The 24236-nt window shown below is 33.9% G+C and overlaps 1 protein-coding gene across 1 annotated transcript in view; it reads left to right on the top strand.

Moving 5' to 3' along the window:
* Positions 1 to 23960, top strand: part of CSMD1 (CUB and Sushi multiple domains 1) — a 1284461-nt gene extending 1260501 nt beyond the window's left edge. Inside the window, exons 63-70 of the mRNA XM_076332906.1 lie at positions 2068 to 2179; positions 3289 to 3468; positions 5159 to 5203; positions 8265 to 8426; positions 9484 to 9596; positions 10340 to 10427; positions 16829 to 16961; positions 20818 to 23960. Coding sequence (XP_076189021.1) covers positions 2068 to 2179; positions 3289 to 3468; positions 5159 to 5203; positions 8265 to 8426; positions 9484 to 9596; positions 10340 to 10427; positions 16829 to 16961; positions 20818 to 20977 — 993 coding nt within the window. The 3' untranslated portion in view covers positions 20978 to 23960. The remainder of the gene's footprint in view (positions 1 to 2067; positions 2180 to 3288; positions 3469 to 5158; positions 5204 to 8264; positions 8427 to 9483; positions 9597 to 10339; positions 10428 to 16828; positions 16962 to 20817) is intronic.
* Positions 23961 to 24236: the final 276 nt, after the last annotated feature.

Genomic DNA, 24236 nt, shown 5'->3' with positions numbered 1-24236 from the left:
GGGTTGAGATAAAAACAGTTTAATAATTGAAATAAAATGATAATAATAATATGATAATAATAATAATAATACACAAAACAAGTGATGCACAGCACAATTGCTCACCACCCGCTGACCGATGCCCAGCCAGTCCCCGAGCAGCGGCCCCCTCGGCCAGCTTTTCCCAGTTTATGTACTGAGCATGACGTCACATGGTATGGAATGTCCCTTTGGCCAGTTTGGCTGTGCCCCCTCCCAGCTTCTTGTGCACCTCCAGCCTCCTCAGTCAGTAGAGCATGGGAAGCTGAAAAGTCCTTGGCTAGTGTAAGCATTACCTAGCAACAACTAAAACACCGGTGTGTTATCAACTTTGTTCTCATCCTAAATCCAAAACACTGTACCAGCTACTAGAAAGGAAATTAACTCTATCCCTGCCGAAACCAGGACAATCAGTGAGGAAATATTTGCAGCTCATCATTACTTACTGATACCAGAATCCGCAATTTCACAAGAATCATAGAATCATAGAATCATTGAGGTTGGAAAAGACCTCTAAGATCATCGAGTCCAACCGTCAACCCAACACCACCATGCCCACTAAACCATGTCCCTAAGTGCCTCATCTACTCGTCTTTTAAATACCTCCAGGGATGGGGACTCAACCACTTCCCTGGGCAGCCTGTTCCAATGTTTCACCACTCTTTCAGTGTGAAGAAAGATGACTTACGAGTCAAGACCAGCTACACTCTGTTCTGGTCTCTACTACAGACATGCTGTGTGTCCTTGGCAAGATAGAGAGATTAATATGTTTAAAAATAGTTATAAACAGATAAGTCTACAAAGCCATATCAGTAATTTGACCTTTAAAAATACCAGTGAATTTCCCAAGCCACTACAGGAAGAACTGATGTTGCATTTGCTGAACATCTACCATGATAATCTGTTTCTATGTAAATGAGTATATAGTTAACAGGTAGCCACTTTTGAAGATAACTGCCCATTTTTAATGTCTATTGAAGTCCTTCTATGAAATTTGCAGTGTAGAGCTATCTGCATTTATATACCTGCAAGGTATTTTATTAATATGCATTGATCACTGCTCATTTGCAACTTACTTGCATTTGTCCATGTGATATGTTACTTTATTAATAGGTCATATACTTTCAATTAATATTAATATTAATTTTTGTGGTGGTTTTTTTTTTTTCATTTCATCCGATCATATTTATAGCCAAGATGTTTTATTCAAAATGAAAGAAATGCTTTACTGGTCAGCCCCACATCCTTAATATCTTGGCCTGGCGTTTATTCTGGTTACTTTTGTCAATACTATCAATAAGTCCATTTTACTAGAACTTTCTACACAATCTCTCTCTCGTATGTTATGAAAATTCTTCATTACTTGCAATTCTGTATCCAGTTTTCATGCTTTTCTATTCTCAACGGAGGTCTAAAGAGAGTTTTCTCAGTTACTTTACCTTTTCTTCTGAGAAAGGTCATATCACAGTTGACCGTAGGAAGGCTTTCCATAACATCACTCTGCTAATTGAACATCTCAAGTAAAACTTAGGTAGTTTACAGTAACAAATGCTGTGGAAGGAATTGTGGCCTGGAGTTTTCTCTAGTGAATTTATTTGTAGATGGAACAGTTCTTCATAGTTTTCTTTTTTCTGTTTTCCTCTTAAAAAACATTTTTACTCAAGTCACACAATGAGAAACCCTTGAAACAAACTTTATGGTCAAGTTCTATTGAAATATATGCAGTGATGTACAGGAAAGAGAGACATCTCAGTCATGTAGTTTGCTTCTGTCACACGGACAAACTAATAAGCTGAAATGTATGAGTGTCATTCTTTTCCATGTGCACACCCTTGTCAATATTTTTCCACTTATTGCTTTCAAATAAGGTTACAAAAGATCAATTGCTCAAACTTGTAATCTCATTTAAAAAAAAGTTTAACTCTAGAAACTGTAAAAAGAGGACATTTTTATTTTTTAAAAAATATCTCTAGTAGCTTATCACTGTCTTTATATCTGACTACACATGATGGATACCTCTTTTATTTAATATTCTGTTTTGATCCTTAGGTTGGGAGCACAGTCTTTTTCAGATGCAGAAAAGGTTATCATATTCAGGGATCTACCACCCGTTCTTGTCTTGCTAACTTAACTTGGAGTGGCATACAGTCTGAATGCATTCGTAAGTCTGGTTTCTTATCTAATGAGTTAGAATATTGTGCAATTTTAAAAGAGTTAAAAAGTGATGCATGTGAAAATTTGTAGTAAATGATATGCTACAAAAAAGTAAACTTTATTTAAAACAGTATTTTTTAAGGTTTTTGCTTCCTATTCTAAGACCAAAGATGTATTTGGGATAGTAATCTGAAGTAAGATTTTTCTGATTTTTTTTTTATGAGGTTCACAATAATTTTATCAGTTTTACTCAAAAAAGTCTGTCCTCATTAACCCACTGCATTAGCTGCTTTAAATTAATCTAGGTTTTTTGTGTGTGTTGGATTAATAGGGAACAGAAAGTAGCCTGAAATATGCCATGAGGCTATTTTGTTGGCTGGTATTTTGTGAATTATAAACTAGAACTCAGCAAAATTCAGCTCTTCTGGGCTATGCATGGGTATGCAAATGGTTAGTGTATTCATAGCTCTGTATGGGTTGGAGGACATCAAATAAATATTGTATTAAAATACATTGATCTAAGCTAAAAGTAATTCATTAGAATGACCTAAGATTCTTGTCCTATTTCAAATTATCTTTGGGTTGTCACAAATGAACACCATGGAGCACAGAGAAAGAAGCATACTGAGCAACCATATCTGTTATAATCAATATACTATGACAAAGCCTTCCTACGGAACCTTTATTTCAACTGAAATTTATAATGAATTTATTTAGCACAATAACCACTCTGTAATTTTCAAGGCTCTTTAAAATATTGAGTAGAAGTGATGCTTGAAGCTGTGACAGTACAATAATTTGCAGGACCAATCATTGCACCATATACAATGGCATGTGCTTCCCTTCATTTTAACACTTTTCTGTTTGCTATCATGATTTAATTTTGGTGTATTGTTTAAATATATGTGACTATCATTTCCATCTTCCCACAATAATAAAACTATACACTCAGGGTGTTACTTTTATAAGTAATAACTACTTGACATTTCTAAAAGGTGTACAAAGTTTACATAATGAAAGGGAATAAGTTGGCATGCATTTATTTCAAATTACATACTCTAATCCTATAGAAACTGTTTGCCACCACTTTTTCTAACTCTAAAAAACCCTTTGCAGCTCATGCTTGCAGGCAGCCAGAGACACCGGCACATGTAGATGTGAAAGCAATAGATCTTCCTACTTTAGGGTATACTTTGGTGTATACTTGTCAGCCAGGATTTTTTCTTGCTGGTGGATCAGAGCATCGGACATGTAAACCAGATATGAAATGGACAGGAAAATCACCTATTTGTAAAAGTAAGTCATTACTCAAGTGATATGTTGGGCCCTACTTGGTTGGATTTCATTTTCCCTGATATTTTTATTTTATATAGTAGGATTAATTTTTTCTACTTACTATTTAAAAACGCATATGACACAACAGCTTGTACTTTATGAAAGAAACAGTAAAAAAATCTAAGTGAGCATAGCATCTAGAACTCATGGAGGAAAACTTGGGGATATGTGTGTGTAAATGCACAGGCACACATACATAGCATGTAACATGTTGTTACCCCTAACAACAGCAAACAAAACCTAAATAATATAGTATTACTTTTAACTGTATATATCTTTATGTCAGAGTTTTAAAAGTATTTCAATGCATTCACTGTTTAATGTATGATTTTCTATTAGGAACAAAAAAAGTTATTTCACAGCTTGGCTTTTAGATTTATTCACATATGTTTTTTGTCTAAGAAAATCTTCTAAAATAAAATTGAACAATAAAATAAAAAAATAAATACATCTTTACACCAGATTCCACTTTTATTTATATCCATGTAAATTGCATATAATTTTGCTAGAGTAACTCTAAGTATATACTTATGAGGGCTAAATTTACTCTTCACATGTGAATAAACATGGCTATAAGTTCCCAATTCAGGAAAATAAAACAAAATTCTATTTAGAATATGAATAAAGGAAAAATAGTCAGATGCCATGGGAAAGATGTTTGCAACATGATTTTTAATTCTAATATGTCAAAGAATGCTAAAAATATTTGATGTTTGAACAACATTTGATTTTTCATTAATGCATGTGTAGATGTCTTTGTTTCAAAATTGTCAAGACATATGTTCTACACATAAAAATTTATCTTCTTATTCTAGTTTCCTAAAGGGTGAATTTTCATGGGTGCTATATAATTAATAATTTGAGATAAAAAATCTTGTATGTTTTTTGTTAATTTTCTTTTTTTTTTTTAAATTAAATACAGAATAGGTTTCTATAAGCAAAAATCAATTTCTTTTTTTATTGGCTTACAGTCTTTAGGTATAATTCTCCTTGAGTGCCCCACACTTCTTGTGCTTTCTTAGCACTTAATCAGTGAATTTCTGCTCCTAAAGAAAAAAAAAAACACGTAAGACCAAATCTTCCTATGGGACATTAGCCTTTTTAAAGTGGCTAATGATATGAGGCCAGAACTTGATCTTGGGTCAATGGACATAACTCTGCTGAGTGTACCAGAAATATAGCAAATTACATGGGTTGTGATCCTTTCCCATGATATCTGATCCTGTCATCTTAATCCAGCTATCTGGCTTTTGCTGGTTTGTGTCATAAACGTATCAATCTTTATTAACACAATTTTTACTATATTTAATATATTATTATTCATAATTAGATATAGTATTTGTCCCCTCTATAAGGCTCTCTTTTATAGCACTGGGACTGATATAAAAATTTTAGGCCTAAATGTATGAAATACTTGGCTAGCCAGACAACTTTCCACAGTAAAAATATTGTTTACCTAAATTATTTTCTGATAATTTTGTGTAAGTGTATAGGTTTGAACATGTAAAGGATTCAAGATCAGTTATTTCTGTTTTAAATATGGCTCTATTGGATAAGAGATGATTGCATCCATCAGGAATTGTTCTAACATTCTATTTAAAAAACAAACAAATATGTTCATGAAAATGATAATTTGTCTTTTTACTTGTAGGTAAAGGAGTGAGAGAAGTTAATGAAACAATAACTAAAACTCCAGGTTTGTATACAAAAAGAGTTTTAGATCTAAACTGATTTACACCCTAGATTGTTATGGATAATAAAACTATTTCCAATATTTAACTTAAGTATTTATTACTCATTTCAAAGGAATATAAATGTTGAGGTCTTTCATAATAACAGGTGCCATGTAAAACCTATTCTATCAAATTATTTCCCAAACAATATTTTTTTTAATTTCTACAGTACCAATTTTGTGAATTGCACAAAAAAAACCTGTCAAGCCAAAAAAATACAGCATATATACACAAAACTCAGATTTGAAGTAGCTTTATATCAGAGAGATTGCTATAATGGAGAGCCTTATAATGAATGTAGACTATAATTGTAGGGATTGGGCTCAAAGTTCTGTCCTTTGCATTGCAAGGGTTGTAAGAAACCATAAAAAACCAAAAACCAGTTTTGGAAATTTTGATGGCCTTCATTTCATGGAAACTCTCAAGGTACTTTAAGATAGGATTTCCTAAACTGTGTGGACCACCACCAGCAGGCAAACATTACCGCTGCTTTTCTATGCTTCCTCATGAACATGTGTTCAGTTAGCTTTTTCCTCCTGCCAGTGACAAAATAGACAAATACATCTGAGAAATCCTTATGTAGATCTTTTTAGGTTCAATCATTTTCAGAAATTGAAAGGCCTAAATTTTTTTTACTGACTTATTTAACAAAGAGCAGAGTTTTCACCAAATAAATGAGCTTGCAACTCTATATTCTGAATTTTTGCAAGCTGCAGGGAAAATAAAATTAATGGTTCACACTCATGGCAGTTCACAGAAGGACTCTGTAGAGTAGATGGGATAAAAAGGTATTTCTGCTAATAATTAACCTTTCTGGTGAGTTTATTAGTGAGAGTGTCAGGTGAAACCATAAATAGTTCTTCTCAAATGCATTGCATCTACAGACTCACAATAAAGCACAATATAATGTGCATTCATTATAATTAATATACAGTCTTATTTATTGGAGGATTCACCTCACCGAACACCTAAGGTATACAATAATCTGCTACCACACAGGTTTTGACGTTTCAATGCCAAATTAAAATATAGACCAAGTCTCCAAATATATTCACTATGCTGAGCATCAGTATCAATTCGCACGACATCATGTCCCTTATAACTACTTTCAATAAGTAAGTACTATTTGAAAGACATTTTTTAAAAAAATGAAATGTTATGATTGAAAATGCCAATAATGATAAGCAGAGAACTGAAACTGTGTAACAAATGACAGTAATTAACAAGGAAATGTTTTAAGCTGTTTTTAAAAACCAAGTTTGCACTATTATTATATCTTTTAAAATTGTGAATTCTTTTTAGTATAGAACACTACGTATTTTGGAGCATTTTCTTTACCTTGCTATCTTGGTTTTTGGTAGAATTCCATTTGCTGCTATCTGTATTTTAAATGGGATTAAGCTAATATTTCTAAACTAGGGTTTTTGTAACAGAACAGATTCATGTTCTGATTTCCCACTTTTGGATATCTGAATACAAATTATATTTATTATTGTTTATTAAATTGCTATTTTTTCCCCAGAGTTAATGTTTTTATAAGCAATAGTAACTATAACTTTTACAGTACTGTAAATTGTAATAGAGTATAAGTTGCAACTAAAGAATTCTCACAATACCCACATGAAGTTTAAGAACTACAATACCGTGTCCAGTTCCCATGGTTCTCACTGTTTTGTACAGTCTTTGCGAAAATAGTTAGGAAGCTGTTATAATGAGTAGCCATGGATTTCCCCATTTGTCATGTTCTGAGGAGAATCTGCAGTTGGTGCAGTATTAGTGTAATAAAACCCAGTTCATTTTTCTCATTCTGCATTTGCCCACAGTGGGTAGGAAAGGCAAGGACATTGCCAAGGGCTCGGCAGAATTGGGTCACCGCCACTGATTCCTCAGCAGCATCCATAGGACTGCAGCACTTGCATTTTAACCTTTTACAAAAACATGACTGGGGAAGCAGAAATATATTTTGCTGTTTTCTTCCCCTACTGATTCTACCCATCTTCAGTAAGTGTAAATTCTGTAAATACTGAGTCAACAGTACTATTTCACAAAGATTAACAGCTATTATTGAGAGTTAGAACGGTCAGGGAAACTAGATATTGAAGATGTTGAATGTGACGAAAGAAGTATGGTGTCTGCTCCTTTATAAACGTCTTACATAGCACCTGTCAGGTTCATACCAGTAATACTAGATGTTCACCTTCATGAGAATAACTTCAGACACATATTTTTAATTCAAACCAAAGACAAATAAAAATAATTTTAACATTTTAAAAATGTTAGGTTTCAAATCTACTGTTTGTCACTATTGTAGCAAAGCAATGAGAAATACGTAAGAAAAAGAGTCTGAAAGACCCTTTATAGGATTCATATATTTGCAGGAAATTTATGAATAATAAAGACTGTGATACCAGTTGAAATTAAATGCTTCAGATCTTTAGTATTAATTTGAAGTTCCCTTGTGTAAAGCCCCACTTGTACACTGAGTTTTGTTTTGGAAAGAAAGCATTTAAGATTCTCTGAAGCTGTTGTACTCAAAGCCATGTGGTGGGTCTCCACTCACTTGGAATCCAGTGGTAGCACAGACAACATACTAATGATGTTTTCAAATCATGCCACATTGAGCTTGAACATTTGCTTGTGGCTTTTGCACAATTTGAAAGCAAAAGGCACTAAAGAAGTTATTATCCTTCCTCTTTATGATATGTGTATTAGGAAGTGTATGATTAAGAGACAGTCAACAGCTAATCAGTCATCAGACCTTCAAATGCACACAAACTATGAAGTGTGAGGTTATTTAAGAACATATATTGTAATGGACAGGTGTAGTTTATGATAGGCAATTGTGTGGAAAGGTCATTAGATATGTTGTCTTTACTGTTGTAAAATTTTTACTATAATACCTCTTCAGAACAGTAGATTGATGGTGTAACAGAAAAAATGAAGAGCATAAGTATGGCTAGAAAGATTGCAACTTCATTGTAGTTTACTTCTTTCTTTGTTTCTTTTTTTCCCACTTCTATTTAGTTCCCTCAGATGTGTTTTTTATAAATTCACTGTGGAAAGGGTTTTATGAATATTTAGGAAAAAGACAGCCTGCTACTCTGACTGTTGATTGGTTCAATACTACAAGTAGCAAAGTGAATGCCACGTTCATTGAGGCATCCAACATACAACTCAAACTATCAGGTAGGTTCAGAATTTAGTGTTAAAAAAGCTGTTCTTTTAATTTTTTTCATCTGTTCAGTTTTGTTGTATTTTCTACCAGACACAAAATGAAATAAAAACTTTATGTTTTCACTAAAAATCTTTTTCTGATTATTTTACAAAAGTAAAGGTCCTAATGTAATGGTCTGCACAGATTTCAGTCAATTTATATGCAGTCACCCATCTCTTCTTCCCCTTACATTTCAAATAAATTTTGAGGTAGGTTTTTTTAATCTTGGACTGTTGAATATTATTGATGTGCTGAACTCACAGGTAACATTGAAGTGGCAGACGAAGTGTAGATAGTCATTTTAAGAATTGTACCACTGAAAAGCTCCATTATTCAATAGTGATTAATATCTGCTTTAAAACAATATGGTCTTGATAATGACATAACATAAAATAGGCACAGATAATTAAATAACTCAGTAAATTATGCATATGCAGTTATGCATAACTTTTAATCAACACCGTGCATTTCTTTCTGCAAATCTGACTGTGAATTTCTGATTTAGCCTCTGATCACAGTTATATTTGAAAAGAGCATTATCAGCTCTCAGTACCTTTTAAGGTCAAGAGTTCAGAGAGATTTTCAGTAGTTGGCTGCCAAACAGCAAATTTTCTTTCACTGCACTATCAATATTTACTATAGCAATATACTGTTGTGATGTGAGTAAAATCCAATTTTTTCCAGTTCAAGGAAATTTCAGGCAAGGAATTCTATCTGTATTTAGAATTATTGAAATATTGTATGAAAAGACAAATATTCTTGCCCATTTATGTATAAAATTAAACAGTACAAAACCATCTTTGTATCCTCTTATCAAATACAATGTGGGCAAAAGATCAGTAAAATAAGATCCTGTTATTACAGCACTTTAAATCTTGTTTTTTCCAGGTTATAAAATTTTGTTATTACAGAATGTTTTCTACAAATTTTTTTAGTTCTAAAGTGATATACTTAGCTTTGAAAGGACATTTGAACAACCTGGTTGAAAAATTGTTTAAAAGGCATGTGTTACCTCCTTTATGTTAATAGGTGTTTACAAGAAAGAAGAAGCCCATTTGCTCTTGAAAGTTTTTCAGATTAAAGGACCTAGTGACATTTTTGTAAGCAAGTTTGAAAATGACAACTGGGCACTCGATGGTTATGTGAGTAACCAGACCGCTATGGATAAAGCTTGCTGAGTTTAAAATTTTAAGCAATTTGTGATTTCCTATATAACTCTATCCAACTTTTTATATTACAAATACGGAATACAGCACTCTAGATGTCAGTGTAGAGATCACATTATTTTTCTTTTCAAAAATATGTATACAAACTTCTATCTACCTCACTCCTGTTAGAACTTTTAGTTTACTAAGGGGAAGGTGGAATGAATCAGCGTATTTTGCCATGTTTTTGCCTTGTTTCCTTAGATAAGAGTGGGAATTTTACCTTTAGAAATATTGTCCTTTTTTTTTGTTTGGTGAAGAGTTCACTGTAATAAAATTACATTTAATCTTGAAGAAAAATAGAGTTATTTCACTCTTTGCAGTTCTCCTTTGTGTTTCTTGATGCTTTCTATGAAAAATAATTTAAAATCTGTCAATTCAGTAGACTTCTATATCCATATATTAATTCAATTATGTGTATGCCAGTTGAAGAATTTTAAAACCCAGCAATATACATCAGAAATTTTAAAGTCATTGTGGCTGTTATTTTGAAACTTTGTTTAATACTGTTGCAAACTTAAAATGATAATTATTGTATAAACATAGAGAATTCACTAATATTTTAAGGGGTAAAAGTGAAAATGTGGGCTCCATATATCTGCTCTAAGTCAGAAAAACAAATTGCTAAACATTGGGCTTTTTTGATTCAGAAATCTTTTTTCTGTTTCAACATATTCTAGGTATCATCAGGGCTTGAAAGAGGTGTTTTTACCTATCAAGGTGATATACATGGAAAAGACTTTGGAAAATTTATGCTTCAAAGACAAGGTAAATGCATTCATAGAGCTTTAATATGTACAATCTTTTTGGGTCTTGCAAGAGTGAATTCAACAAATGACTCAGCTATCTAGGTGAAGTAGGCATGTTTATTTCATGCCATTGCTATTATTAAAAATATAGTGAAATATGCATATTTAAAATATACAGTTCAAATCCCAATTTAACTCTGCTTAGTGTGTTACTACCTCATGTTTTCTAGTATAGCAACCTAATAAGATGACTACAGGATGGTCTTAAAGAGAATGCCATTGCAACTGCTTGCTTTTCTGTGAATGTCACACAATGCAAAGACATTTTCTGCTCAAAGGTATAAATTGCAGTCAGAATCATACAGGAAATTAAAAGGACAGAATCAACACTGATTTTAATAGTGTCATTTGGAGAGTGCTTGTCGCTGGTGAATGTTTTCATGTATATGTATTTAGATAGAATTCTACTTTGCTGTCAAAAATATTAAATGAGTGACTGAGGTATATATTACAGCTATGAACTCAAGTGCTCCAGCAGATGGCAAAAAACTAGTTATTTTACTCAAAAAATAATTTTGTCATAAAAACTAATAAAACATTTACTTATGAAATATTTATTCATAAAATAGTTTTGGCAAATACCAAGTGTAGACATTTGCATTTCCTGATCCTGGAACTACTGCAGAGTAGTCGAAGCATGGTATATATTCAGCAAAGTACTGGGCTAGGAGGAGGAGACAGCCTAGCCAATATATCTACACCAGACTGTATCTACATTTTATAAATTGCTTTGGTTCCATTAATTTCATTGGTGCTGTACCCAATGCCCTTTAAAGTTCTGCCAAATCTCCCTTGTATTTCTTTGCTCTGTTAACTGCTATAATAGCAGTTATCCTATGGATTTACTCATCTTGGCCAGCTCTCAAATTGCTGTATATGTTTAGTCACAAGGGGCGGAAACCTTACTCTTTAGAGTCTCAGCCTAAGAACTGCCAATTACTGAAGCCGAATATAATTTCCGTCTTCAGAGTAAACTCTTGTGTGGGACAGATTATTTGTCTGCCTGTATTTTCATGTAATCCTTATCACTGTAATATCTAAGCTGCTTTTTCTTTCTGATTTGAACAAGCACACTGTAGAAGTAGAGCGTCAAGATTTGTTCAAACATCTGTCTTGTTTAGCAGCCTTTGATATCTCAAAACAGCGAGAGTATGGTTTGTTGGTGTTGTTTGGGGGGTGGTGGTGTTTTTGTGGCTTTTTTTTCTTAAGCTAGGCCAAAAAAAGATATCCATGGTTTGCCAGCTACTTAATAGAAGTTTGGATCCATGTGTTTTAGCAGTGAAATGAATAACTCATGGGGGTAAATGAAGAACAAACAGAATGACAATTCAACAGCTACAGCATTCTCCAGTGGATGTATTCTACGGTAGTGGAAAACATTGTCCGTATCACCATTTAGAGTTGCAATATGAGAGCTCATTTTGCATATTCCAAAGGCTAATAAGGAGCCAAAGTGTCCAAGTTACACATGCATTCCTATGCTGAGGGCCTCTCGTCTGCAGCTTTGACATCTCAGCAGAGAGCTTGCTACAAATGCAGATATTGTCTCTTTTAGAAGATTTCTTTATGTGATTGCTAAATAGGTACTGATTTTCTATAGGTTGCTTGTTCTCTATTGAAGAACCTACAGCTAAAAGGAAACAGCAAATTTCCAGCCAACACAGGTCATAATATTTGTCCATACCCTCTCATATTCAAGGATAACTTGCTTTGTTTTTAAAATCTATTCTGTTCATGAATATTCTGCTGAGGCAATGATCTTATATGTCCTCCAGCTGAAGACTTAACATATTTCCTTTTCTTCAGGAAGTTAAATTATTGGCTGCCTTTAAACTAAGCCAGAAGTATGTATAAACTATGCATGTACTGGTGCATATATAATGAAATATTAAATTCTTCACCTGCAAGCATACTTCAAAGAACAGCGTTTACTGAGAAATACTTGGTTAAGTGTGAAAGACCAATCTATTTGATGAAGAATTCCCTATCACACAATACTAGAGAAAGACCAAGCTCAGCGGATATGCCCAGTCTTGGAACTTAATGACATGAAAACAGAAAATAACTTCTGTTTCTAGCTACTGTTTATCCTCTTTCAGCAGCAATTATGTTTGCTTGTAGCCTTAGAGAATAACCCAAAGGGCAAAGAGATCTCTGTTATCAGTCCGCCAAAAGAATTAGAACTGTATCTGAGCCTGCTTAAGGGACCCAAGTTGTGACACCAAATTATTTAACCTGTTTTGCCAAGTAATCAGTCATTGCTGGGAGCTTTTTGTTTGTTTTGTTATGTTTTAATAACTTGGTCTCTAAAGGCTGCAAGTCTGTGGCTAGGTTCAGTTTCTGTAATTGCTGAGTGCCTGTGCCTCACCACTACAGTTCTAGAGGATGTTTATTCTAAAATCTTGGCCTTGTTCATTCCAGTCTGGACTATCCTTTAAAATTGTATGAAAAGCTGGCTTTGTAAGAAGAGAAACTTACTTCACCAAATGATTCTTTTCCTACATTTATTTCCTCTGGGGAAATATAATGACCCACTCCTCTTTCCTTTTTTTTCTTCAAAGTACTTTTTTAGCTTGTCTAGATTGAGATAAATTTTGACAAGAAATATGAAATATGTATAACTAATTTGCATCTGTGATATATTAGATCAATGGTTGTGAAATACATGTACATTTCTTGAAATTGATCAACTCTTAAAAGCATTGAACATCATGAGACGTGAATTTAGGTTTCACTCTATAAAGTTGACATCCTTCCTCTCCAGATCACTTTGCACAACTTTCATCATTCACAGAGAAACTCTACATCTAAACAGGATACTCACAGCTTCAGAGTACAAAACAGTTGTGTGTTAGCTAATGCACAAATAGACAGCTAGGACTAAAGAGCTATGAGACTATATATTAACATACTTCTCACACCCAATGAGGTACCCAAAGAGTCTTTGCTATCCAGCAGTTATCAGTCAGGTGGAGAAGGTCCAGCCTCTGTTGCTTTATGGAAGCTGCTGACTTGCTTTCTGTGTCAGTATTTTTCCTCTTAAATCCTTGATCTGCTAACCGTCCTTGTCTCAGAAATTACTCTTCTACCTGTAATTCTACTTTTCTTATCTTGCATCGCTTTCTCTGTCACAATTACTCCCACTTCACTCTTAGTAAAACTGAACCATGCTGTACTGATGCCAGACAGTTGAAACCCTGGCCTAGGAGTTACAGGGGAAATGCATTTGAAAGCCCCAAACAATGATAAAGAAATGCTCTTAATGAATATTTTCTTACAAAAAGTATTATTTTCTAGAATGTATAAAGGAGAAAACTCAGTAACCATCTAAAGGGTAGAAGTACACAGCTTGCGCAATAATGATTTCACTGTGTATTATCAGAATTTGAACTTCACCTGACTGGTGCTGGTTTTAGGAGGCTAAAGAAAGCCCTGTTATTCTGTGAAATGTTTAAAAAACATTTATAATCTTACTGAATATCCCTCTATTAAATAACATGTTCCCCAGTGACAAAGTATGGCTTTTTTAATGAAAAGAAAACCAAACTATCTTTTGCTTGCTTTCTTTCTTTTTTTTTTTTTTTTTTTTTTTGGTCTATTAGCATGCAGATTATTTCCACTTTCCTGGTTTTAGCTGTGGTAGCAATCAACACCTAAATTAGAGCAGTACAATAGGCTTTCCCATTTCTCATCATGATAACACTGTCAGAAGAAAGACAAAGTTCACATCAGGATATGTTTAATCACAAACAGCTCTGAAAATGATCCTAGTAAGTAGACCAGAGAGTGTTGAAGTTATATTGTCTCATACATGAATAAAATTAAAATTATCCAGAATTGCAGCAAAGTTTCTCTTCCATAATGAAAAGCACAGCCAATGCACAGTCCAAACCTTCTTCAATGCCAATTAAAGGTTGTAAACGTCAGTTAAAAATTTCCAGCTTTGTTACACTAAATGTGGTATTTTAAAAACTGTAGAGATACAGAATATTCAATTACCTCCGATAAGAGTTTTGAGTAGTAAGTATTAAATGTAAGTCAGTTACCAGAAATAACTTAAATTACCTAAATGTAAGTTTGTTCCTAGTTTTAAATGTTGTTACACAAAAAACCCTGTATTTAAATTTTTAAAAAATTCCATACCAAAATTTCATACCAAGAATTGCTTATTATGAATTTCAAACTATTGTTTTCTTTTAGCTGAATTCTGATTAGATATTTTATAATTTTTCTGCTACTTATACATGAAAATGTGTCTATCATATGTGCCATGATAAAAGCTTTGAGATATAAATTAAAAGTTCGTTGATCATACATATTTCTGTTTGTCTTGGTACTTGGTTAGAATATTAAATAAGAGTTAGAATATAAAGTTCCAGGTTTTTGCTGACTACAATGAATTTGATCATTACCATATTTTTTTATTAATTACTCCAAATAATTGGAAAAACAGCTGGAGATTATGATAGTAAAGGATAAAAACAGTGATAACTGCATGCAGTTTTTTAAACTTCCATCACTTCTAACCAATAAAAAATTCAAAAGAAGCATTTAAATTAACATTTCTTAAACTTTTCTTAACTGTGGTAACTATTTGATTCTGTCTTTAATTTAGATTGGTTGGAGAATGTCCAGTACATGTTCAACACAATACAAATACACAAAATTATGCCAACACGCCTTCCACACCTTGAGTGTTGGGACAAATATTGGATTACTAAAGACCAAAGGTTTTTGTAATACACTGGTTCTACTCTAAAACAGTTCAATGTTAATTGAGATACCCCACAGTAGTGTGATAAAGCTGATAACATGATCACAACTACCACAGTAGTAGGTTTATTAATTTGAAAAGGTTAGCCTTCACCAGTTCTGCAGAGAAATATACAGGAGTCTGAACTGTGACAGAAGATTAAGGCAGTGAAAAATGTTGAAGTACAGTATTTTGTCATGTTTAGAGATCAAATCTGGCAATTCTGAAATTCTTAGGGGGGCTGTCTTCATTTTAAAGGGAACTTAATTACTTCCTAGAATTTAATACGTTTTGTAAAATGAATTGCACAAAATGTATCATAATATTAGCAATTGAAATGTGTAAGTTTTAAAAATATCTAACAGAACAAAAATTTACCTCGTTCCTTTTTCACATTGAGCTTGAACTGCAAGACATCATAGGATAACTGTTTGCTTCTGTCTCAGTTTTGCAAGTTATTTAGATATTTTAGTAGACTGCCGAAAGCAGCTCAATGGCTGTGTCTCTGCTCTATAACTGGTCTCTGCCAGGGTCCTGAAAAGACTGATTGATGCTGTTGCCATCAATGAGGGAGTCGTGGTATTTGAGACAGTGTGTACTGGTGAGTTGGAGCATTTCTGAGTGGTAAACACCAGTGTCTCCTATTCTTCTCTACTAGCATCAGCAAAAATATCCCAGAATAGCAAGCCCAGATATCTGTCCCAGCCCCATCCTTGCTGTACTTTCCCTCTGTCCTGGTCTCTTTTCCTTGGGTAGGATCTATATATTGCTCTCTGAAGAGCTGTGAGTTCAAACTGGTAACATGGAATTGGCTGTCATTTTTTTTTCCTATAAAAATTTTCTATATTTTTCACTATAACATTTTTCATGCTTCACAATTTGAATTGTCAAGTTGGCCACCTATGTAAGTAATTTAACAATGTCTCTCTTTATACTGACGGAAAAAAGGGTTCTGCAAAATGCCTTACAGTCTGGGTTATCTGCTTGTCCACAACAGGAACTCAGTGTGGCCATGCCACAGGTGACCGCCTTTGCATTCTCTGCACCTCAGTTTTATCCCAGTGCAAACGCAGCTGACATAGGCTCTAAAACATGCTCATGTCTCACCCCTAAAAAGGGGCTGTAAAGCAGCCAGGACATGCACACAGGTGCACAGACTTGGGAGTGCTATTGAGCCGAGCAGAACCATTGTGGTTTGTTGCGGTTACTTCAATTCTCTCTTACTTTTTCCATTTCTGATGTGGTCTTGCATTGCTTGTTGTTTCTCAGCTGAATATTAAGGCTGCAAGCATAGAATACTTTTTGCAGTATTATCATTTTTTCTTGTAGAAGGTAAACGGCTTAACTTCATTAAATTAGTGACTTGTGAGAGGTGTAGTTCATAATTATTTTACTTGCTGAATACTGCTTTCAAATCATTTTGATAGTTATTGATACATTATTAAGTGGTATTAAGATTTATACTATGATACTGCATGTTATTTATTTCATCTTTTTAAATAGAATTATTTTATCAAGACACCATTTTCTTTCATTCTTGAATAAAAAGAGAACTGTGAGATAGAAAACCTGGGAATTTTATTTCTGCTCTTTTTATTTCTTTTCAGGTCCTTTAAGTGCAGACACAGACCTTTCAAATCACTATTACGGTACAAACAGCAGTTCTGTTGCAGCTGCCATCCTGGTACCATTCTTTGCTCTAATATTATCAGGATTTGCATTTTACCTCTACAAACACAGGTATTGTAAATGTTATTTATTCAGTAACTTAATAAGCTTTTTGTTTTAATTTTGATAGGTAAGTGTAACTAGACAACACTACTAAAGCTTTCAAGAATCTCTTTTCTCTAGAAAGACAAATATTTCTAAGTATTCCCACAAAGGGGTTCAGTGCAGGGCAGTTCTTAATGGTGAGCAATTACAAAAATGAGTCACTGTGTTAAGGAGCAAAGATCTATCAACCTTCTTGGTTCATTAGGCTGAATCAGATTGAAATCTCAGGTCATATGTTTTATTCTTTCATTTTAATGCTTTATTAAATTGAATGGATGCTGCTTCTTTCAAAATGCTTATGAATATTAATTATACAAGCTGAAAAATGCATATATCCCATGAGGGAACAAACCATAATGAGACTACTTACAGTACATGCTGAATAAGCTAGTGGATACTACTAGAATTGGCATCACTTCAGCTCATATGAAATTTTTACACGTCTTTAGATAATAGAATAAATCCAACCATCTTGTCTGAAATTTGGTTAAAAGCTGATATCTATGTATTTATTGAATATTTGTTCATTCTGAGTGCTATTTGGCTAGAGCTTTCTGGAACAATTCTTATTCTTTTGTATTGAGCTACAATACTCTCTGACCTCCTTGTGTTATTTGCAGTTTGCAAAATGGTGCTTAACAGAAATCCTGATTTTTAATAACATGCTCTTAAAACTTTTGTTCTATAATCATCATACCAAGAGTTTTTCATGATTATAAGAAATCATATAGACAAACTGAAGTCCACCATTGCCCTGTGATGGACTGGACTGTCTACCTACCTCAGCATTAGATGATTTAGGAAAAAGAAATTGCAATGGGGCTTGAACTTATGAACTCCAGTTAAAATGATACATGTTCTGAGATGTATTATAGCCTTTTGTTGAAAAAACTGCTCAGGAAGAGCTGTGAACTCTGTCTCAGAACATGTTATTGTAAGATGCCTTTCTGATGCCTACAGATCTGCATTCTCAGATAGCTCCTGTTCTGCAATGGGGTAACCGAAACAGCAGCATGAAAGCACAGACATTCAGACTGGGTGAAGAGATGGAACGTAAAGGGAACATTGCTGTCATTTTACTCTTAGAAAGAGGCGGCAAACTCTAAGAAAAATTTAATAAAACTGTATTGTGACATAGGGGTACATTATGTGGTTTATTCTATGAAGCTTGTTATGGCCTACATAAGCAGTGGAGATTCTGTTTTCTATTTAGTAGAAATATATATGTATTTAAGAGAGATAAAACTTAGTCTTCAGACAAGCAGCTGTAACCCCAACGTTTATCGTACTGCTGATACAGCATTGCAGTTCTGCCTACCTTAATCTAATTTAAATGCACTAGATACTTGAAAAAGGAGATGTTACTTATAACTTAATCTTTCAAAGAAAATTCTTCCTTTTTTATCTTTTCAAACAATTTCTTCCATTAAGCCACAGTTTTTAGAGGGGTTATCAGTGTCACATTGTCATCAGAAAATTAAAAAGTTGATTATTGATATAAAGTAACTTTAGGTCACCTTTATTCTCTTCAAAACAAAGGATGTTCCAAAGGAAAGAGAACAGAATCTTTAACTTTTGAAGGGACTTTCTTGAAATTACCTTAACGACCAGAATAACAACATGAAATTTTCACAATGATGCAATAGTAGTTATGCCCTTAGAGGCTCTCTATATCAGAGAATTTGAAGGTCTTCTTAGGGGACGATTTTATGGATGTTTCTGCTGTGCCTATGTCAGATTAATATCATATAATTAGAACCAGGGTTGTTAAATCTTTTTTACACAGTTTCTGTACCTTTATCTGACAGACAGGGATTGCTTCAGGAATGAAGACAGCATCTCAGTCTTTCTGAACAGAATTAAAATATATTTAATTACTTACACTTAGGAAAGCTCCTAGTTAAGATTTCTAAGCATGTGTTATTACTTCTAAAATGAAAATATGCAGAAAAAGACATATTTATGAGTTACAGAATTATTTGTAAGTTGTCAATTTCCATTACTGACATCTTTCCAGTGATAGTTTTCCCTATCTGCTGTCCAAAACAGAATAAGTTTCTAAAAAAGAGTTTGATTTTCAGGAACCCTTTTCTGAAGTTTTATCATGAGATTCTTTTCTAAATTGTTTTACATTTATTAAGCACCAAGCATCTACATTTTGCACTCCTTCGTTGACTTTCTTGCCTTATTTCAATTACATGTATAAAATTATATACTGAACCCCCTTTATATATTTGTTTAGATACTTTTAGATGCTAAGAGATTTAAGGTTAAAGTAGTAAAATATAATATAATAGGATATCATTTTACTGGATATATCAGAAAGTCTGCACAATTCTCTTTTATTTTTCATTTAATTATTGGCTTAATATATTCTAACAGAACTTTGCATAAAAATGTGAACATCCTTGAAGTTTTGATATGGTTTTTTATGGTAGTAAAACACTATCCAAAATAAAAGAGTGGTTACTGAAAGATAATTCTTTGTATCCTTTGATATTCAAATGGCAAAATTTATGTGAGTATTAGTTAGGATTTGATCAATCTGATCACATATGTTTGGACATATAAAATCTCTGTCAAGGTATCTAGTAGCGTTTATTGCTGGAAGTATTTATGGAGGTAAGCAGGCATGCTATGGCAGATCTATCTGTAATAACTGAAATTACTGACCCTTATCTGAAGGTTACTACCACTAGCAGTGCAACATATTCTGGACACTTGTTACGTCAGTGCAAGAGTTGCCTGACGGAAGCTATGCTGGCTGACTTTGCAGTGGCTTAGATTTAGTAGTACCCAGGAGACCTGTTACAGCACTTCAATGGTGCAGCGCTAACTTCTTGCTCTGGAATGGTAATAAATAGCTGATAGCAGCAAATTACTAAACCGTTCCCTCTACCTCTGCTCGAAAACACCTAGTTCAATAAAGTCTGTGGGTGTTTATCTCATCTAAACCCCAAGATGCTATCAAGAGGATGAATGAGGAGCCACTCACTCTCATCTTTCTATGTACACCTAGTCATCTACTCCATTCAAGTCTTTTAAATTGACAAGTTCTGTTGTTCTTCATCAGAATATTTGCACAGATGGTCCAGTTGCCTTCCTAGGTATATTGTAAAAATTAGTGTGGGTAAAATCCCAAATCTCCAGGAAAGTCAATTAGAATATGCTTGATGGTGGTCAAATTAAATTCACCTGTTAAAGATGCTACTGTAGTTTTGACATTAATATCAATACTTTAGAAAGACAAGAATATATATTTGGAAATAGGTAAGGTGTTAATTTAGTAAAGCTGGAATAAGTGTTTCCACTCTGTGTAAGGATTCTTTTGTAGTCAGACTAGCAATCTAAAACTGAAAATGTTATCACAAAATATCATAATTTTTACTACTGACAGAAAATATTATAAATGTTATCAGTTCCAACTTTACTTTTGTTTGTACTTTTGTTGTATGTTGCTTTACTTTTGGCTGCCAATTTTGGCACTAACAACAAGCTATGAAGTTGTCATTCTTTTGACATTTTTTATAATGGAAAATGCATACCTATATTTTGCCTACATTGTCTCTGTGCTTTGTAGCGTCGGTTTGACCATTAGGAATTTGTTTTCTTCTCTTCATGCTATGAAAAATAACTTCCAGACAGATTTCTCTTACTTTTTAAGTCACTGCAACGTCCTTTCTGGGTCTCCTTTTATCACTTTTAGATAGTGTCGTGCAACTTGTGTAGACAGGATGGAAATATTATAGATAAAACCCGAGATAATTGTAGAATGTTTATTTTTAAGGTTTACTAATAATAATTTCCTGTCTTTTTTTCCCAGAACAAGACCAAAAGTACAGTACAATGGGTATGCTGGACATGAAAACAGTAATGGACAGGCTTCATTTGAAAATCCCATGTATGACACAAACTTAAAACCCACAGAGGCAAAGGCTGTGAGGTTTGATACGACTCTGAACACAGTTTGTACAGTGGTATAGCCTTCAGTGCCCAATATGACTGATTCATAGCCATACCTCTGATGGACAAGCAGTAATTCCTTTGGTGCCATATACCAGTTTCCCTTCTTCTCTTGGCTTTGCTGCTGTAATCTTTAACATCTGTCAGCCTACATGCAGCTAAATTTTCTGGTAAAAACGTGTCAGTCTTCTGGGGATCAGACAAAGAATATTTTTTCATCTTAAAGTTGGATCAAAATGCCTGGCTGCATCTGCTTCAAATCAAGGCACACTTTAAGGAAGACTGCCGAGTCATGCCAATTTGTCATATTTAATGCCTCAGACTTTCATATTTGTATGTGGCTGGATGCCTTTCAATGCATTCTTCTGGGCACTTGGATAAATCCTTTGAGTACTGTGACAAATGATAGCACCACAGATTATCCCCAGGAATATTCTGAAGAAATAAAGCTCTCTTGAAGGAGAAGACAACCTTCCTTGAGGTTGCATACACCTGCGAATGCTTTACCATTGAAATCTTGTTAAAATTAAAGAAACTTATAGTGTATCTCATACATAGGGCAGTTTGCCAATTTTCCAATCAGCCGTTATATTGCAAAATGTTAATGCACAATTTTTTTGCACTAGAGTGTTATGGATGACTGAGTAAGATACTGGTAAAAATATACAGGGTTTCTACACACAGTCCATTGTATATAGACATTCACTCACTCTTTGCCAAGCAAAACATTCCACAATAAATTTACTTGGAATATTAAATTATGAGCCCCATGCTTAGCACCAGTTAAAATCTTGTGCGATAGAGGACAAGATTTCTTTTGTCAATTTTTGACTAAATCTCTTTGTAAACATGATTACAAGTCACTGGAGACTTTCAGCCAGAACAAGAGCCCATTTCTAAAAAAATTTCATTGCCAGTATTGTTTTCTTCTGAAATCAGTCATCAATCACCATTGTCAGTATCATACTATTTAACAGCAGGGGGGTTAAGCAGCTATTGCTGCTTGCCATGTACAAATGTGAATAGTAATTTATTTTAGATAGCTCATAAAGCCTGTGAGCTTGTGCTCATAATACAGTCTTCCCTTTTGCATTTTTTTCCATTTTTTCCTGTAATATGACATCATTTTCTGATGTTACATGGAACTAAAACACATTACAGTAGCATATGTAAACCCAGTGCAAATTGTCTATAACAAGCTGTCATTCAGTTTCTATTTTGAACAAAGAGAAATATTCAACTATCTTTGCTTTCTGTTTCTTTTCAGATTTTTTAAACACACTGCTTACTGCTTTTGTACTTACACAGTTTGACAGAGAAAGTTTGACATTTGTAAATATGAATGGTTGAGTAAATCATTAACATTTGCTTAGAATTAGAGGTTTTACTGAATGAAAACAAACAAACAAACAAAAGATGCCATTGGGCAGATTTATTAAATTGAGTTTTAAAATTAGGAAATTACAGGAAATAATGAAGCAAAATCTGATTTTAGTCATACACGTTAAGCTCAGAAACCAGGAAAGTTGCTTCGATTTTCTTTAAAATTCAGGGTTGTTTTTGTTGTTGTCATTTTGTTTTAGTTTTCTGAATTTCAAACTGTCCTAATATCCAGTTGCTATCAAAAACTGTAGGAAAATATTTCTGAACTCCATATGTGTGTAGGTCTGACTGTTATACACAAAACAAAAAGGTAATGTAAGCCCAATAACAGGTTTTTCAGCTAATGTTGCAGAACGCAAAGAAAATTTCAAAGGTAAATGGTCAGCTTAACAACTCTACATCTGTTAGATGAAAAATACCAGCAATATAATACAGTATTGTAGGGCCTCCAGCTGTTATATTCTTCATATGAGCAAGAAACTCTGAAGAAAATTTAATAAATAATCCTTTCCAGTCAGTTCCTTGTTCATTTTATTAGTAGTTTTTGGCTTTTTTTTTGTTTGTTCCTGAGGTTTTTGCACAGTAAGTTTCATTTATCTGTCACATCTCAGACCCCTTCACATTTCCTAGGAAAGAACAAAGTCATCAGATCAAAGTTGTTGTCCTGATCCTCCCCCCTGTAGAGGAAGTTGCTCTGCAAATGAAGAGCTTCTGTAGGAACAGTGGGCCAGGGAGGGAAGCTGTTGTGTGATTAAAGTTTTTGACAGGTGTTCAAAATCAACATTACTGCTTTGGAAGTCTTTCTGTAGTGGCAATGGCAGAAAAAATTGTAGTATTGAAAACAACCACAAAATTCTAGCTAAGTAGCTATTATTGATGTTTTCTACTCCTGACCTTAGTGTATTCTTCAGTGACCTGTCTTACTATGACCACCAAGGAATGTATTGGAAGAAAGGTCCCAGAAAACAGAATAGTTACATTATTTGATCTTTTGTATTAGAGAGCCCAGATCCTGTGAATCCTTTATCTAGTGGTTCATTTTGGGGAGGTTATGTAAGGAGTGTTTATCCCGAGTGAGTGTTCTTTGATTAGGGACACTCAAAATTGGGGCACGCTGACAAATTATCCTAAGATGTTTGTCTGGAGTGTTGATTAAACAGGAGCTTCAGACTGGAACCCAAGTAAAGGAGAGCTCTTATAGTTTTATCAGCTCTATCCACATCCTTCAAATGCCTCTCCTTCTCCTCTATGTTTAAGTCTTCTGTTCAGGTTGGATCTTTCTCCTGAAGTTATTTTACAGGGGGCTGTGTATGCATGCACTTATATATGGTGCTTCATCAGAATAAGACTCTTAAAATGTTGTGCAGTGGCCGAGTAATGGCAGCCAGGAAATCTGCTTTCTGAGATACATGCAGAAGACTTTTCCCCCAGTGTTGACCAGATCATTATGATGGGTTAATAATACATGCTATATATTTTTTTTAAAAAAGAGGTTATGTGCTTCAAAGCTGTTAAAAACTGCTGCTTGTATCACACATCTTGCCTTTCTCCAGGCTAGCTGCAATAATTTTTTTTTTCTTGTGTAAAATATTTTGTAAACAAAGAAAAGCTGTTATTAAAAAAAAAAAAAAAAAGGTGGGAGGGTGGGGGGGGGGGGGGCTGGGGAAGAACGCTGGTATTATGATCAAGTCAATCTAATTTTCATTCCCAGTATTTCATTCTGCCATTTCACTACATGCTGCTGTGACATGAAGTAGGTGCAAAAGAACTTTTTGTACAGAGATATATTTTTTATGAAGAATTTGTAAAATTATTAAATATGCTGTACTTTTTTGATTAATGTAGGTAAATTGTTAAAAATAAATGTTTTTACAATACAAAAAAATTGTAATTTTC

The sequence above is a fragment of the Aptenodytes patagonicus genome, chromosome 3 (genome assembly GCF_965638725.1).
Source record: "Aptenodytes patagonicus chromosome 3, bAptPat1.pri.cur, whole genome shotgun sequence".
Lineage (NCBI taxonomy): Eukaryota > Metazoa > Chordata > Aves > Sphenisciformes > Spheniscidae > Aptenodytes > Aptenodytes patagonicus.
Note: the sequence above shows the minus strand (reverse complement) of the source record. Positions and strands in the feature narration are given on the sequence as shown.